Source organism: Dermacentor andersoni, chromosome 11 (genome assembly GCF_023375885.2).
Source record: "Dermacentor andersoni chromosome 11, qqDerAnde1_hic_scaffold, whole genome shotgun sequence".
Taxonomy (NCBI): domain Eukaryota; kingdom Metazoa; phylum Arthropoda; class Arachnida; order Ixodida; family Ixodidae; genus Dermacentor; species Dermacentor andersoni.
This window is the reverse complement of record NC_092824.1, coordinates 110889340-110906690: the sequence shown is the minus strand read 5'-3', so window position 1 is coordinate 110906690 and position 17351 is coordinate 110889340. Positions and strand designations below refer to the sequence as shown.

Genomic DNA, 17351 nt, shown 5'->3' with positions numbered 1-17351 from the left:
AGCGTTTTATATCCATAGGTGCTCGAAATGGGCACACGTTTAACTTCAGCTAACGTGCTGGGTCGCAGTATGACCTTACCAGACCCGAGCAGACTGACAACGCCGCCTTGCTTCGGGCGATCCCCCGCACGTGCCCCTGGTAGAAGCAAGAGGCGTCCGGTAGCTCCTCGCCGGAAGTGACGTCTCTGCGTCGGCGCCGCCTTGCGCTGCTATTCGAGGCGCCTTCTTCCACCACTTGGAATTGGCTCGAGATGAGCTCCTCAGTCTGCGTGGAGGACAGATGATGCTAATGGAGACCGGTGTGACATGATGTGCATATATTATAACTGCAATTTTCATGCTCGTATCTTCTTCCGCTTTTTGTTATTGAAGCGTATCTTATGTGCATGTTGCCGCTCAAATATTATGCTGCAACGTCTCGCAGAGTTCTGGGCTGTAACTAATCGTGAGTTACGAATGTAACTTACCGTGAGTACGTTTTATAGTCTTGCTGACTGGTTACAAGCATTATTCTGAACGCACACGTATAGAGTACAGCATAAGAATTTTTGCCCCTCACGCCGTAGGTACCGAACAGAAAGATGTATTGCCATGCGTGCACACAGTTGGACGTACTAGACTTCCTCGCTCTTGGCTTGTACTAAACGTAAGCTGGTGAGAGCTGATGTGAGGTCAGGCTACAGAATCGAGCCCAGTTATACAAAATAGAGCCTTTTTTATTTGGACCATTTTGCTGTTTCCCCGTATAAAGTAGTGTAACTGCTTGCAATGGCGACCCCATATAGATAGGCGTGGAATACTAAAACAACCGTTTGGTGAGACTTTGGTGTTTCGTAATGCAGGGGATCAACATTGTTTGGAACATTCGAACATAGTGTCAAAGCACTGGTCAGTGCAAAGACGTTATTATAATTAAATCATTCAATCAAATTGAGCAATCAGCGCTCTGCCTGCCAAGGACATCGTCCATGTGCGTGTAGGGTTCTTCGTAAGGTGGGCCAAGCTATCGTGCAGCGTCCCCCCCCCCCCCCCCCCCGCCACCCGCTCCCTGTGTTCCCATCTACTTTCTTTTTCACGAGCTATGGACCCTGTGACATCACGCGGACATTCAACAAGAAATGAACTGTCACCACAGAATATATTAGTTATTCCATAATCGCTCATCGCTCTCTACTTTGGAATGCGCTAGGATGTTGTGCAATGCGTATTTTGTTCGTAGCTTATTTTACGCTACCTGCAGCCATCCTCCATGCACTATAACACAAACTCATGCAAAGACACAACATTAGCGACTTTCTCTCTTTGTACAAGAAAATCCGTAAGGTGTTGATTTTCGCACAGCCATAAATGTGCTTCTTTTGAAAACTATCCTTAGCACAAAGACATTTATAAAGTGACATCCTACTTGAAATGAAAAAACAACTACCACATTGATTTCGCATTGCGCTTTTCAAGGCAACTGGTGTTAACAACGCAGGACGCTAACATGAATAGTATAGGTAAAAATTTTAGCGGTCCATGTCCTCACGTATTTAAAGCAAAAGCCTACATTATTTGTAGCAGTACTGAATGATAGAAGCACAGCAGGTAGACAGAGCAATGCTCTGCTTCAACAAAAGGCTAAATGCCCTCCATCCCCTCCCACTCCTATCTCTCAACAGGCCAAAGGAGGCCATGTTTCCCCGGCCCCACCCTGTGAGCGCGCCTAAGATATCGACATTACGAGAGAACTCCACCTGGATTTCTTGAGGAGCATGAGGCGTTTGATTTGATGCTATATACTCACCTCAGAAAAATTGTGTCGAAGGCTTCAAATTGGAAATTTTCAAGTTAAAAAAGAAAGCGTAACGCAGGCAGCCCCACGCACGACTCATCATCGGAAAGCGTCTCACCAAGAGCATTGCCAACGGCAAAGCATTTCATTAAACGAATGGCTGGCCACGGATACGCCAGTCTCAAGACTCCTGAAATGTGAAACACTTGTTGACCCGTGCGCGCGTGTACACAAAAAATACCTGTCCGAGGTCCAGCCTCAGCGTCTGCCCGAAGGCCGGCAGCTCGAGGCTCAAGTCGGCGGTGCCTCCACCGCTGCCTTCCTCTAGATGTCGCCGCCGCCGCCTTCTTTTCCGACGACGTTTGCGCGTCGCGGGCCGCAGGTCCATGTGCGGCTCGAACACCTCGTACTGCAGCGCCTCTGCAACGACGGTGGTTGGTTCGTTGTTCTTTCAGAAAGAAACGGCCGAACAGTGAACCAGTCGTCGAACTCTGTCTCATAGCGTTAGTATACCACCACGTGATGGGTGGTGTCACTAGGTATGGTGATTACGGTGGCGAATCCAGTGCCCCTGCTCTCCCCACCCCCGGCCCTCCTTCTCCTTGAGGTTGACGTAAATTATGCGTCCCTGAATTATGCGGCCCGAGTTAGAGTCAGCGCTCTTACTTTGCATGACTTGCCATGAAGCCACTGTACACACCTTCCATGTGCAGACATCGATGGACAATGAGAAAACTGCAGCGCTTCTTTGCCGCGTTCTTTTACTCTTGTCTATACAGTCTACCTGCTTGCATCCTTAGCATTAAATTCTGTACAGTGGCAGACACAATTAAAAGTACTCTTATTTTAAATCTGATTATATTTGGCGATTTCTCCCAGTGCTTTCTTTCAATTGCAGTCCCTTTTCATTGCATAATACGGGAAGTGACGTCCTGAAATTGTAGAGGGGCTTTGCACGGCACCCCTAACTCGCCCGGATGCAACTTCTCGTTTAGTAGGGACTACCAAATGTTGTGTACAAGTTAAGGCAGCGCAAGTATAAGATTTTTCTCACCTGTATTCCCCGACCCGACCATGAGCAGCTTCTCTACTTTGGCAACGACTTGGTTGATGAACTGGGCTTCCAGCTGTCGGAAATATGCAAAAAGAAAGACGTTGGTGTCAATTGATCTGAGCACACAAGTAAATGTGTACATATACATGTGCTTTGTAAGTGTGTTATTAGTGTATTACTTGTATGTCCTAATCAAACTACTAAAGTGTCTGCAAAATAATTTTTATGGCATATATAAGCTTTCTGGCTTTCAGACTTGCTTATAAGTGATAAACGGCTGGTGATACTTTATCGTTTTTATTGTGTGAGGCCTAGTAACCAACACCATTAACTGATGCCAACATTTAAAAAAATTAAATTATGGGGTTTTACGTGCTAAAACCACTTTCTGATTATGAGGCACGCCGTAGTGGGGGACTCCGGAAATTCAGACCACCAGGGGTTCTTTAACGTGCGCCTAAAGCTAAGTGCACGGATGTTTTCGCATTTCGCCCCCATCGAAATGCGGCCGCCGTGGCCGGGATTCGATTCCGCGACCTCGTGCTTAGCAGCCCAACACCATACGCCAACATTTATCTAAGCTTTTATTCAGTAAAAATAAAAGAAAATACAAAGGCAATAAGAGCATGCATGGAACTCCTGCTTTACAAGCAATGGAAAACTCCACGGCTGGCCCGATTCTCGGGCAGCTGACCGAGGAGCATTGAATCGGAGTTCACCGGGGCACTCAAAAATCGTGCGTCCTCTGTTTCAACAATGCCGAAGTAAAGAGATCAGAAAAGTGAGCGTATACGCGGGAATGCGACCGCAGCAAACAATGACACAAAGAAACCACGCGCGCGCCACATCACTGGCGCGGCAACCATCCACAAGCGACAACAGCGCACGAAGCAGCTGCTCTGCCTCGGCAAAGCGGTGCAGTGTTGGGAAAACTGTACACCGCACCGTCGCAAACATGCAGTGCTGGTGAGCAGCATCGGTAGTGGCGCCTACTACTGATGCGTACCGTTAACCGTTTAAACTGGCTGTGTCGGATAAAAGCCGTAGCGCTTGACGAGCGGCATTTTCACGTGCTCACCACGCTACCTAATGCCTCAAAGATGCAAGAAAGCAAGATTGAAAGGCGTACTTGTCTGATTGAAGAAACCCTGTTGGCAGCAAGTCGTTCCGGCAAGGAGCTTAAGAAAGGCCAGTGGAATGAATGACGCCAATGGCGCCAATGACAGTCGCGATGCTATATGTTCGGCCCATCTTGCCTACGTATTAATTAGCTAGTGACATCACAGATACCTTGAAAATCAAAAGATACGGCGTGGCAGTCCAAAGTGTCGCTCCGCAACGTTCCTGTTCTGCATGCAACTGAGGCAACCGACTCGCGAACTCCCGCAATAGAGACATAATGAAGGACTAACAGAGAGAGAGAGAGAGAGAGAGAGACAGAGAGAGAGAGAGACTGATAGACAGAGAGAATCTCTAGAAACTCAGCTGTAATTTCTGCGACGCACTATAGCGAACGGCTCAGCATGGCAGGTGTTGCGCTTCTTGAGGGCCTCATCATAGCACCCGTCATAAAGCAGTTCCCTATTTCTGCAGTTTCTTACGTCTCTTTATTGCTCGTTGTGAAAATCGGAAAGCGAGCAAACGAGGTACGTGACACCTACAGCCACGTAATGTTTGGCAACATAACTGAGAAGCTTCCTCCTTGTTGCACGGTTTTCTTGAGACACAGTATCCTAGGTTTCTCGTGGACTCAAAGACCGAAGGCGTGGCGACCTCGGCCCCGCCGTAACCATTATGCTTAGCGGGAGGGAGTTTTGCGGAAGAAGAGAGCTTTTGACGGCTGTATAGTGGGCGCACGATGCACGCCGCGGTCGTTAGTCAGTTTACGGCGGAATCGTCGCGAATGCTGTTACGTTTGCGGATCGCTGCGGTCCGAGTAGAGAGACATTGGGTCGCGAGCGCACGACTTCTGCGGAAGCCCATCGGTGTCGACGAAGGCGGCTTCCGGTCGGCCTAGAAGGAGCGTGACGTTGATTTCACGCTTTTAAGCCCAGAATCGCGCGGCAGCTTTCGCGTTTTCAATGAAAGGCGTGCTGTCGACTTCACGTTATGCGAATGCGAAAAACCAGACGCGTCGCCAACGGCCGAGATTCAGGCCGGTCAGGCCATGCATTGCGGACACCACCTGCTGCTCCACCCAAGAGGCCAGCAAGCAACTATGTGTGCAACAGGGACGCAGAACGTAATTAACGATTTGGAAAAGCCTCCTAAAGAGAGAGAGAGAGAGAGAGAGGAATACCTTTATTTGAACGACTCGCTCTGAGACGGAGTTTAAAGTGGGAGGGAAGGTTTCGTTATAAGTACTATACGGTGTGTTCTAGATACGACAGCGGTTGAGGTTGCAGACAGTTCAAATTTTATTGAGCTATAGTCAGAAGGTTTGGCGTCGTCATTAGCGGAGACGGGACTTAATCAGGAAGAAGTCGGCGAAAACGTCAGCGACTTGTTTTGTTTGATCAGCTATTTGTTTTGTTTGGAAAACCGTGCTGACGACAGTTAAAGGGATCTACCTGCTTTACCGACACGTATTACTTTCTAAAAGATAATAATAAACTTTCTTGACTTCTTAGGAACGGTGTTGCACTGGTGTCGCTTATGTTCTGCTGTGATTATTGTCGAAAAATCAGAAGCTTGTGAAGGAATCGATAAGAGGTCAGGGGGAAGAGGTGGAAGAGAGTGGTCAAAAACAGAAATCCTTTGCAAGAATTGCCTGCAGCTCTGGGAACATAAAGACGAACGACGAAGTGCTCTCACTTGCGAGTTTGACTCTACCAAGACAGTCGAAAACATAGCCTCGCCTGCTTCTACTCGATGCTTCCGGTAGCTTTTATATTTGAGTCAAGATGACCAACGCATCCTTTTGCTCTAGCAGTGCGCGTATCTCCCTACACATTAAGGACACCTTGGGTTGTTTAAGCAGTGAAGTAATCGGAGGTCGCTGGGAGGGGCATTCACCCTCCAGATGGACGCAAATACACCGACGATGAGCTTAAGCCGCGAGAGTGGTAACTGAAATTACTCGGAGCTTAAAAGTTACGACATCGCCCTGTAGGGTGTGTACCACTCTAGCAGATCATTAGTGCAGTACCGTAGACTATAGAATGCAACAATCGTTATAAGAAGTGGTTATGTGTTGTATCTTATCACTCGCGTTTTACTGCGCGACAAGAACTACAAGAAAATAATAATCGGTCCCTCGTTTTAAGCTTGCGTACATGTTGCGTCGGTCTTTTATTGACGGCGCACGCAGCAAACGTGACTTCTGTGTGAATGCCAGGTTAGCGTTTCGCTCAACCGCGCTCCCCGCGTTTCTTCCCACCCCTCAATGTGACGTGCAAAACGGCCGTTGTGTTATGCACGTTATATACATCACCCCTCGACTCGTTCCGCTGACCGCCTTTGTTGCCACCTCTTGCCCCGCTCGTTACACGAACGAAATGAAAGAAGGTGGCGAAAGGAAGGAGGCAGGGCGAATAACCGGAGCTGACGTGGTTGCCGGAAGATAATCGGCGCGTCACCCAGTTTCGCAAAACCGCACAACGCGGCGCGCTGCGGCACGTGCTCCGTTTAAACGGCGTCTCATTTTGCCGGGCCGGCTCGCACACGCTGCTTCGCACTCACTCCGGTGCGCAGGTTGATTGAAGACTATATAGGGCGTGCTGCGGCATCGCCCTGTGACGTCACGGGTGAGGGTGGCATCGGCGATGAGAATGACGGTGGTGACTGTGCCTTTCTTCTTGGTGATTATGGCGATATAGATATTTGCTAAGGGATCAGTTGGAGAGGCTGTAAGCTTGGGCTTCCTGCCCTTACAAGAGTTAGTACATAGAGTCTGTTGCGTTTCTGTTCATTTATTTTTTTTAATTGTTGTCCTCAGTAGACATTCTGTTGGGATGCAATTGAATGGTCTGTGTGATTTTTGTAATGAAGCTACCAGGATAGGCCTACCGCGACCGCTGTTCTCACTCACAAAGAAATTATCCTAATGCTCTAGAACTTGGGCAGGTGTGTCTTGGCATATACGTTGTGTTTTTAAAAAATTGTCTAAATCACAGGACACTTCTATAAAACGTAGAAGGTATATTCAAGGTTCGTTCGCATCTCTTTAAGTCTTACTTACAACATTATTTCAGTGTGTAACCATAGGGGAATGAAGGTCTCCTCTTGATAAAACAGCCACCGGTTTTCCGCGAGGTAGCACCATTTCAGGGCCACTCCTGTTCGTTTTATATATTGATCGCATTACATCAATCAATGTATGCCGACTTACGATACATATGCTGAAATCATATCGTCCATTCTTCACGAGCAGTATCATACGGAGCCTGACTGATTCCTGAAGTTGAAGCCAACGTCAACAATATATTGCAGCGGTTGGGTGCATGAAGCCAGTACATTTCATTAAGGATAAATTCCGCGAAATTAAGCGAAATCAGTTCTCTTCCATTCGCGTAAAAGTCAACTCGCAATAAATTGTAAACTATATCTTGACTGTTCCGCAATCGAGTTTGTAGATACAATAAGAAGTCCCGGTGTTCTCTTTCATAAAAACATGACTTGGGATTTTCGCATTGGTTATGTTCAGCCACAAGTGTCCAAATGTGTCGGCGCACTGGCTTAACTTTGTTACGCTCAATCAAGTTAATGATCTACAACACTATTCTTGTCTTATATAAGTTATTGCACTTTAGTTTTGGGCAACTCTACAGAGAAATACATTCGCAAGGTGTATCTGTTCCAGAAAGGTGTCGTTAGATTATTTGCAATCGTATGTTATCGTGCCCACACAGAAAAGCTGCTTGCATGTTTTGACATTATACCATCATTTAACCTAAAACGAGAGAGAGAGAGAGAGAGAGAGAGAGAGAGAGAGAGAGAGAAGAGAGAGAGAGAGAGAGGTTCACAGCACGGTGTGGTTCACAGTAACCTGGATGCTTCAAGTGATTAACAGTAGCATAGAACAAGACATGTAGCTGAGGCCAACGATTCTACAAGGGAGCAAGGTTTTCTTTATCATTATCATTTATTGTCCCTTAAGGGCCCCTTTCAGGGTATTACATAAGGGGGGGTGGCAAAAGTATCAATAACCACTATGGTCATTATTATACAATGGTTAACTAATTTGCACAACGGTAAACAAAACTTAGTATACATGCTAGTAGACGATGGGCAAGAAAAATTAAAAACAAAGCAAAGTAACGTACGAACCGGCACTAGAAATGGCAACACAACCGGCACTATAACAGAGCAGTAAAAAAAGTTAGGCGTAAGAGTAACAGAGTAGTAGTGGTAGGTTAAGGGTTTAAGAAACATGACAATAGGTGCCTAAATTTATCTGGATCACTTTCATCGATTATACTGTTGGGTAGCGCGTTCCAAAATTCAATAGCTGGTTCTTTATGTCCGCAGCTTTGGCTTCTATGACATTCCTTGTCCTTCCGCTGTCAATCACGATTTAACCTGTACTATTCGAACTTAATTGTCAAATACAGAAGGTTTGTCCATCAGAAACAACATACCTTGATAGACATTGCTTAGGTAAGCACTAACATAAGCAGTTACACTTTCAGGAACCTTGGTGTGTATCATATTGCCGGACGGAAATTTGAAGACAAATGATCTGCTATGATTTGCCGCGAATTTTGAACACATTAGGAAATGGCAATATTATTGTAGAGAAATGTAGCATGCGAGTGATCAAACGCCATTTTTATTTACTCTATAAATACATGTATAGCATTCGAAACTACTGTCACCAGTTATTTCTTTGTGTCTGATATGTTATATATTTTGAATTATTAATTAACTCTGTCCGATAAGCGTTGGAAAAGGGGTTTTTGTACACTTTGTTTTATGCTTACATTGTGCCGTACTCATTCGCTTTATAGGCACATTTGGTTGCTTACATACTGGCGTTCTTTTTCTCGTGTACAGTCGGGCGCAAAGGTCTACAGACCATGGCTTTGCGAAAATGTATGAACTTCTTTTAATACAGCCGTGAGGCACGTTGCATCACGTTGGTCGAACAAGCGTACATAGGCTGTACGACTTTATTTCAGCCTGCATGTCTAAGCTGCGAAGAAAAACGAGGTTTTTACGGCATCTTCGCCCTCCAGACTTTAACTCGTGACTCTACAAGCGGGACTCGCGTTTTCTTAAAGCGAACTTGGCGCTTTCTTGCCTGCCTAGTTCCACGTCTTGATGAGGTGAGCAACTTAATCAAGTCCTATCAAATCGAATGAAAGTTGTGCTCAGAAAGACACTAAAATTGCAACGATAGCAGCGAGCATGGTCGTCGAACTTGATCTCGCTGGTCAAGTATGTCCGTTATTTACACCTGACTCATCGTACATTCCAGAGTAGTCACTGGTGCTCGCGTACATCCGAGAATGTGCAACCCTACTTGCGTCTCCAGCGCAGCTTTATTGAGCAAGTATCTTTCGCTACAGAAGTGGCGACAACGTTTAAGAGATTTCGGATACTGTGGGCGCGTCTGGCGCCGAGCGACAACTTGATAACAATGATAATCAGGTGATAATGAACACTGGCACAAAGGAAAACTAAACAAAAGGAAAACAAAGGAAAACGACGTGTGTCAATCTTATTACTAATTCGTGGCTGATAACAGCGCGGTGAAGCCGAAGGCGAGCGACAGAGTTAACAAAAGCGCTATGTTCGCCGCAGACACATAGATATTTGCAATGGACTCCATTTGTTTACAGACGCATCAAGTCGGTTAATTTTTCGTTTGTGTGTCCAATCCCTCGGGTGTGTGCCATATTGAAGAGGGCCCAACATCAACTAGTGTTGCTTGCTGCAGCGCTTGTATTGTGCTGCTTGCGTTCGTCTTCACCGTTCTTATTATTATTGGCATAAACGAGCCCGCACTTTCCCTGTTCTCTATCATTAATATTGGAGGGAGTCGTCGATGGAACTCCTCGTATATGCTCGAATATACAAGAAAAAAAATACAAGAGCTGCAGTCGCTGCTTTCCTTGACACGGCTACAAGTGTGCCAGGTGGCCCGAATATTCGGCCTGTTTATTTCTTCTGCGCTTTCGCGTGCCTTCAGAATTGAACCCGGGCCAGCGAGTGCTTTAATTCCGAGCTCGCCTTTGAAGATTGCGCTCGGTACATGTCAAGCGGGCGCTATTTAAAATGCACCTCGAAACTTCGTAAGAAATAAACACGAAAGAAAGCGCCAGCTCAAGAGATCTTGGCTAACCGGGCAATCGGACTTCTTTTTGGCACCGAAAAGTTTTCATCGCGTCCGTAAACAAGCGCCTTCCTTGATCCCCCATTTAGATTTCTGTGAGGACGCTATCAAAAGGCAGGGCGGGGGCTCTCGCTTGTGTAAATCGTGTTGCGTTTTTACGTGCGTTTACGCTTGTCAGTGTGCCGGCATAGCTCCTTCGGGCGCCAATGGACCTCTCCCGGCCCATGTCACGCCGAGTCGGTCACAGGACTTAGCGGTACACGCGGGAGTGTTCGGTGGGTAAAAAGTCACGCTCAGTCACGTGAAAAGTCACGTAACTCAGTCACGTAAAAAGTCACGTGCGCTAGTATACGTGCTGACAGCTTCGTATATCGCGGGTGTTCTTCCTTTTTTCGTGCGTACGTTTTGCGCGCATCCGCCGAGCCGGTTGGTCATGCCGGCGGTTTGTCGCGTAATCCGCACGAAAAAGAAGGCAGTGGGATCGGCGTTCTCCGTTTCCCAGAAAGACGAGAAGCGGCGAATAAGCGGGTGCTGGCAATGCGCGCCGCGACGAATGGCATCCGTCAGACGGCGACGACTTAATCCGCGGAGCTAACTTCCTCGATCGAAACGGCTGTTGCCTTGGCAATGTCCTGCTGCCTTCATGCTGGATGATGTCAATTTGGAGAGCCAACACAGGAGGCAACAGCCGGGACAAATGCGGTCACGTTCGCACTTACGTGACGAAAATAGCATATGTGACATGGCTCCCTATTTGACGTATTTTATTAGATTAGTGTGAACTATAAGACAACAGCGCTTTGCTACTGTTGCAGACAGCATTTAATCCTCCTGCATCATTGACTTATGTTCCTGTCACGCGGCCACGTTAGATCGCGGTCGAGCCAGCTCCGGATTGAGGGCTGCTGCACGGGCGCTGCCGATCGCAATATTGCTCGCCCTGGAACCATTTAATCGTGATCGACCTTCTTAGTCGCGATCGTGCATGCCAAACGTCCGCACCCTGAATGCACAGTGAGCTTAACCATATGTCTGCACATGTCTCTCCTTGGCAAGACCGTATGCTTTTTCACCGAAAGGTGGTATTGCTCCCATGGTAACCAGGTGTTTTTATATAGCAGCAAAAAAAAAAAAAAAAAATAAGTTGCCTGTGACAGTTAACGCAATTCTAATCGTTGAGCTAAATTACTCAATGAGGCGGCCATTACTTCTACGAGAAATCAAAATGCTTATTTGAGTGAGTTGTAACATTACACTAATTAACTTTTTAAACAATTACTTTACGGCATATATTTCAGTTTACAAATTATAGCCGGTGATTCGAGATTTCGAGATTCGTTCCAAGTCGATACGCCTTGCAAACTCACTAGCTACAATTGGTAGAGTGAAATATAGATGGTAAAGTAATTGAAAAAATGTAACTATTCTTGTTGTGTTAATTATATAATTAAACATTTTGATTTCTCGTAGAACTAATGGCCACATCATCGGGTAATTAAGCTCGTATATGTCGCTGAATCGCACGTTCGGCCAACATTTCGGATTGTTTTCCAGCCGGCTTTGAGGCAATTGAGGATCAAGGTACTGATCGCCCTAGGTGATGAGGTTTTCAACGTAACCGCCGTATTCAGAAACGAGCGTCGAAGCTCATGCTTCACTTGCCCAAGATGACGCCTGTCGTGAACACGCTGAAGGAAAGGCAATGAGCATCTTGGGCACGTTGCCACCGGGAGTCATCTTGCCAATGTCAAGCATGGGCTTAAATTAAGTGGCATCTTTAAATGCGGGGATAAGGCTGAGAGGCAGCTTCTGGCGGCCAACTCACGCGTACTCTGACAAATCCATCGCAGCAGTTGCCAGGATAGCCTTGACGCGAGGGAAATGTTTTGCCCACCAACTCCTTGCACACGTTTCGCACTTCACCTTGTGCACGCACCGTGACGTCACGTTGTTTACGAAAGGGAGAGGTCCATTGTTTCTTTGAACTGAAAATTCAGTTTCACCAGATTTCTTGCATCTCTATATATAGAAACATGAAAAGCGAACAGCTGCACCGACGCATTATTAATCTTCAATCCCTCAGCGAGTTTTTTTTCAGGTTTACAGAACGCAAACTCCATGCGGGAAGTTCCTACAGGATCGTCAGATGTAAAAACAATTAACTGCTTCGTGTCGGGCATACTTGAAAAGCACCTCTCCAGCCACTTGAAAAATATGCCTGATGTAGAACACCGTGAAAAACAATAAAAGAAGTGAACCCGCTACGTTACAACTTATTGAATACGAGCGCAAACACGCAGCCGTCTTCCTTACAACTCGTTTTATTTGAAACACTGTACGCATGTTATTAAAATTTGCAGCACAGGTATAATCAGAAGTGCCTCAAGATGTCTTCGAGTTGTTACCAATACCTTCATAATCAGTGCTCTTGCTTTTGATGCGTATTCCTGACGTGCACATGCAGTTGTCCACACGTCACATGGTATAGCACAGTCCGCTAGATAAGGCACATGAGAACATTGTAAGATAAGCTTCATTGCTGAATTGAACTTCTGCAATACCAGAAACTGCACTCCTACCGTTAAAAAAAAATTATGGGGTTTTACGTGCCAAAACCACTTTCTGATTATGAGGCACGCCGTAGTGGAGGACTCCGGAAATTTCGACCGCCTGGGGTTCTTTAACGTGCACCTAAATCTAAGTACACGGGCGTTTTCGCATTTCGCCCCCATTGAAATGCGGCCGCCGTGGCCGGGATTCGATCCCGCGACCTCGTGCTCAGCAGCCCAACACCATAGCCACTGAGCAACCACGGCGGGTCCTCCTACCGTAAGCAACGTTTTGGTAAGCCCAGAAAAGTTACAAAAAACAAAACGCGTGCTTGACGTTCCCTCGCTAGGTGGCCGTAACGTCAGGAGATTTGGATACAATCTGATCGAAACTATAGTTGATAGTTTATCCATATACGAGGATTACATTGGCATCCTAGAAGAACCGACGACTCAGGCTAGTGAGTTCTTAGAGCTACTCCTGAACTAAAATTGTCCAAATATGCGCGAATACGTTGAAATTCGTGGCGTCGTACAAACGTGCCGACGCTATATGGTTTCCAAGCGTAATTTGAAAAGGGAATGTTTTGCCCTTAATCTTCTCTACGTCTTGTCTAGGAGGCTTAGAAAAATGCAGGAATGCAAGACGGTGTATCAGACCCCTCATGCCTTGTTCCACCACTCTTGATCACGCCATTCATTCATTCATTTTCGGACGACAACAATATAAAAATGGAATTTGGCTTGTCTAGAAGGCAGACAAAAAAGGCAGGAATGCGTGACAATTAAAGTATCAGACCCCTGTCCCATATACACGTTACCCAGTCAACAGATCTCCTTAACGTCTAACATCAATGAAAACACAATCAATGTACAAAATAAATTGCAGGAAAGATACACATGATTTTTATTTCGTTTTGTAATGTTTAAACGCGTAGCGTACATGCGAACGCATACATACGTGTTCGGTTCCCGTGGTGTAGTGGTTATCACACATACATACATGTGCATGCAAACAGTTTTGAGTACTCTAGGCTTGAATTTCACTATCATACATCTTCCCGTGAAATTCTGTCTTACATCGAGCTTCGCCCGCTTCTGGATCTTCTACGGTGCCTTCGCTGCTAAAAAAAGGACTGCCGGTATAACGCTTCCAGCGGACGCGCGATCAAGAGACACTGACGCGTCCGAGTGCCGTAGCCTTGCCGCGTGTGTCACAGCTGTCATCGATCAAAGGCCTTCCCAGAGTGACGCCACGCTGTCTGGTGGTTCGACGTCCGGCCCTTGCAAAACGTCATGTCACGCATCAACTAAGAGCGCTCTGGAAGCTATATTTATTTTCAATATTTTTTGCCCTAAATATCGCATGAGCATTACATAGGGTGGAGGGAGAGAACACACAAGCACAGAAAATGCAGCATTTATTATATAATAATGATGTGTCACAGTGTAAAAAGAATCCGAGATACTAAAATAAAAGTTGCGACTCCAAATGCGCAGAAGCAAATGCGCGTCGTAAATGCATTCAAACAAGTAAAACTATACGTATTAATTAGTGCCCAGCTTCAAAGAGCACACTTCAAGTGTGGTTAGTTTAATTATTATCGTCTTTGGAATCTCCAAGCTTGTACATGAACGCGTCGGGCGCAGCAATAATATATGCACAAGAAATTTTGGAAGGGGATTTCTCTATATGATGGGCAGGTTAAGAAAAGAAAAAACGTGCACAGTTCCGCGCGCGCATACAGTGGCTGAATCTTGAAGTTGTAATGAAGGCGCCGAGATATAAAGTGCGCTGCTTGAATTAATGCTGTTGTATGGATAGTTAGATTGTCGTAAAGTTTGTGCAAGAATGCTAGCCTGGAAGTTTCCCTTCCACTTTCCAATATTGGCAGGTCGAAACTATTCTTTATAGCTGAGGTGCTTGAACGCGTGAAGAAAACTGCATGTTTGTGATGAACTTATGCAGTTATTATTATTATTTTGCAAGGCTTACTATTTGTTTATAAACTACGATTTGTAAGGATGTTCATGTAAATGACGCTTATTCAACTTTTGATCGTATGATAATGGCACATGAAAGCAGGCTGGTGCGCTTTTTAGCACGGCGGAGTGTGCGATGAATATCGAGTCACGCTGAGACATTTCCAAGACTCCACAACAGCGATGGCGAACTCGTCATACGTGAAGACTTACGCCATTTGTCGTTCGCCCAGTCTTTGTGTGTTTGGCATTTTCTCCTATAGTGCTAAAAATCAACCTCGTAAGATGATCTCTGTGTTTGTAGACACGTCGATACATTTCTATAACAAAAGCTAATGTGGTCGTGAGCCTTTGTTCCCGAAATGCTTCGTGTCAAGATGCAGATATCATATTAGATAAGGTTGAATATTGAAGCCGCAAAAGACAGAAAAATAGAGAGAAATGAGATGGTAAAGGAAGCAAGGTTAACCGAAAAATCACGAAGAAGCATCGTTGATGAATATATATTGGTAATGGGATAGCATTTTAAGATAAGCGCTCACGATGGCGCGATGTTATGCTTATCGTCGTGGACACAGTTGGTGACTAGATTTTGCCACGTCTTGCTGTAGAATTATGTCGCCCTTTAGACGTTCTAGTGCTCGTGACAGTTAGTATAGGTGACCTTGTATAGTAAAGCATCAAAATAAAAGTACTATTAAGATACTGAAGTACCCAAATCTTCCCAATTTTGAATTTTATGTGCCTCTTCTGAATATGTAGCCTTTGTAACCCCCTTTCTGTAACGTTTTAAATCCACTTCCCTCTGTGTAATACCTTTGTGGTCTTGAGGATGCAATAAATTAAATTAAAAAATAAAATGGGATTGATTACACCCCAAGCACCGTACACGAACGTTTGTGCGTTATTACAACAAAGATACGCTTTCTTTGCCCCTATGGTGAGTGATCGACTATATAGAAAATGCTTTACGTTTCGCTTATACGAGATAAGCGGTAAACAGCGACTGATAACCTTTTTTATGTTGTTACAAAGCGTCTAAACTCAAGAACGTAGAAGCTACAAAAGGTATTTCAGCTCTTTCTGTAAAACCATTGGCACAATAATGCTATTGAATAAGAAGCAATGTTGTTTTTTTGTATAGTGTTTCTATACCTCTTATTATTGAGTGTTTATTTGTTTATTTAACGCGGTGCTTTCTTTCTGTCAGCGGCTATACTGTTTATTTTGCATATGCTTTGTGTTGGTTAACTTTGTCATTTGTGCCGACCAAGCACGTTTCCAGTACATTCGTCAAATGTATGTGCAATGGTAGTACCATTATTGTTTCAGTTGCTCTTCGCAACCTTTTACTCATATTTTCCCTGCTAATCTGCGAAATTTGGTATGTTAATTGCTCTTCGCGTTGATTGTTTGAAGGGTAAGGGCCTGTCATGCTGGTTCCAGTTTCTATTTTCCGACCTCCACCTTTATGTATGTATAGAAACTGAACGAACGATAGTAAACAGTCGAGTCAAAGGATGTTTGTAGATTTTTCAAAACATTGCCATCCTGACCGCTTTAAACAATCCCAAGTGGATTTCTCGGCAAGTATCAGTGCCGCCTACTCCAGTTTGTTGCCTTGCAGGCGCTTACGTCGCCATTGAGTTGGCTTTCTGTCCTTGGGCGTGCTCGTGACGCAAAAGAATGCAATAACTCATTCGCACCCGCCGACCTTTCTTGTTATTCTCGCAGCTCGTAAGACTGCAATAATCCGTTAGCGTGCACGCTTGTTGCTTCCCAAAACCTTTCACTTCTCACACGTTGTCAGGGAGCGGCACTTTCACGGCGTTCAGCCGACCGGAGGCCGGACGTCACATTCGTCAGAGTGAGACGAAGTACTGGAGCGAGCGACAAGGCGATGACCTTCCATTGTACAAACGAAAGGTCAGTGTGCGGCCGGTCGATTGACCGCCGGCCTTGGAGGTCACCGAACAACGCGCCCTGCGCGTTTCAGAGCCGCGTGGTTATTACGCCAGTTGTCTCGTGCGAACTTAAGGAGCTGGCTCGCATCTTGCACGTCCAATAGCGCGTATGCAAATGGACCCCCTGGTAACTTGTCACGAGTCATTGCTGTGCGCAAGGCTGCCGGAAGCATCGAAGATGCGTGGTCTCTGATTGTTCCAGTAAAAATACATAAATAACACTTACATGAAGTTACTATATATATAGCTGATGCAGTTGCTTGGATGAAATTTGTTGCATTGAAATTGTTCAGAATACTCAAGAAACGGAGTTTCGATTTTGGGCCCTTATAGTGTTGTTACTTTTTCAACGGCCTATCGTATTTAAAATGTTCCATCAGTGACAGGTCATTAACGATTTTCGACATTTTGCTTCGGAAGAACAGACGCACCGGCACACACAGTGTAAATACAGCAACGCGAACAAGATATCTTAATTGCGCAATCTGACGACGTTAGCGTTTAAAGCTGACAAGGAATTGATATGTCATAGAATACTCCCCGAGAGCAGTACTACTGTGTGAATGGTAATTCCGTAAAATTTACGTAAACAGAGTAACATATACGTGGATTTTGGTGCCTCGTTACGTGGTTTTCAAGCCTGGTGTTTCAATATTTCTTTAACATTCATCTATTTGCTGTACTTTTGACGGTCCTTTAAGGAGATGCGGCCGCAGCACACTCAAGTCGTCTTCACTGCAGTATAAGTAAG

At 45.4% G+C, this 17351-nt stretch overlaps 2 protein-coding genes across 2 annotated transcripts in view; one reads left to right on the top strand and one right to left on the bottom strand.

The window, feature by feature from the left end:
* The window catches only part of JMJD6 (Bifunctional arginine demethylase and lysyl-hydroxylase PSR), a 198262-nt gene that overhangs the window by 14892 nt on the left and 166019 nt on the right, over positions 1-17351 (top strand). The window lies entirely within an intron of this gene.
* Positions 1-17351, bottom strand: part of LOC126539478 (A disintegrin and metalloproteinase with thrombospondin motifs 18-like) — a 147579-nt gene that overhangs the window by 31012 nt on the left and 99216 nt on the right. The window contains exons 2-4 of the mRNA XM_050186337.3: positions 2829-2901; positions 2016-2194; positions 80-265 (exon numbers count right to left, since the gene is read on the bottom strand). Of these exons, the coding sequence (XP_050042294.1) occupies positions 80-265; positions 2016-2194; positions 2829-2901 (438 nt within the window). The remainder of the gene's footprint in view (positions 1-79; positions 266-2015; positions 2195-2828; positions 2902-17351) is intronic.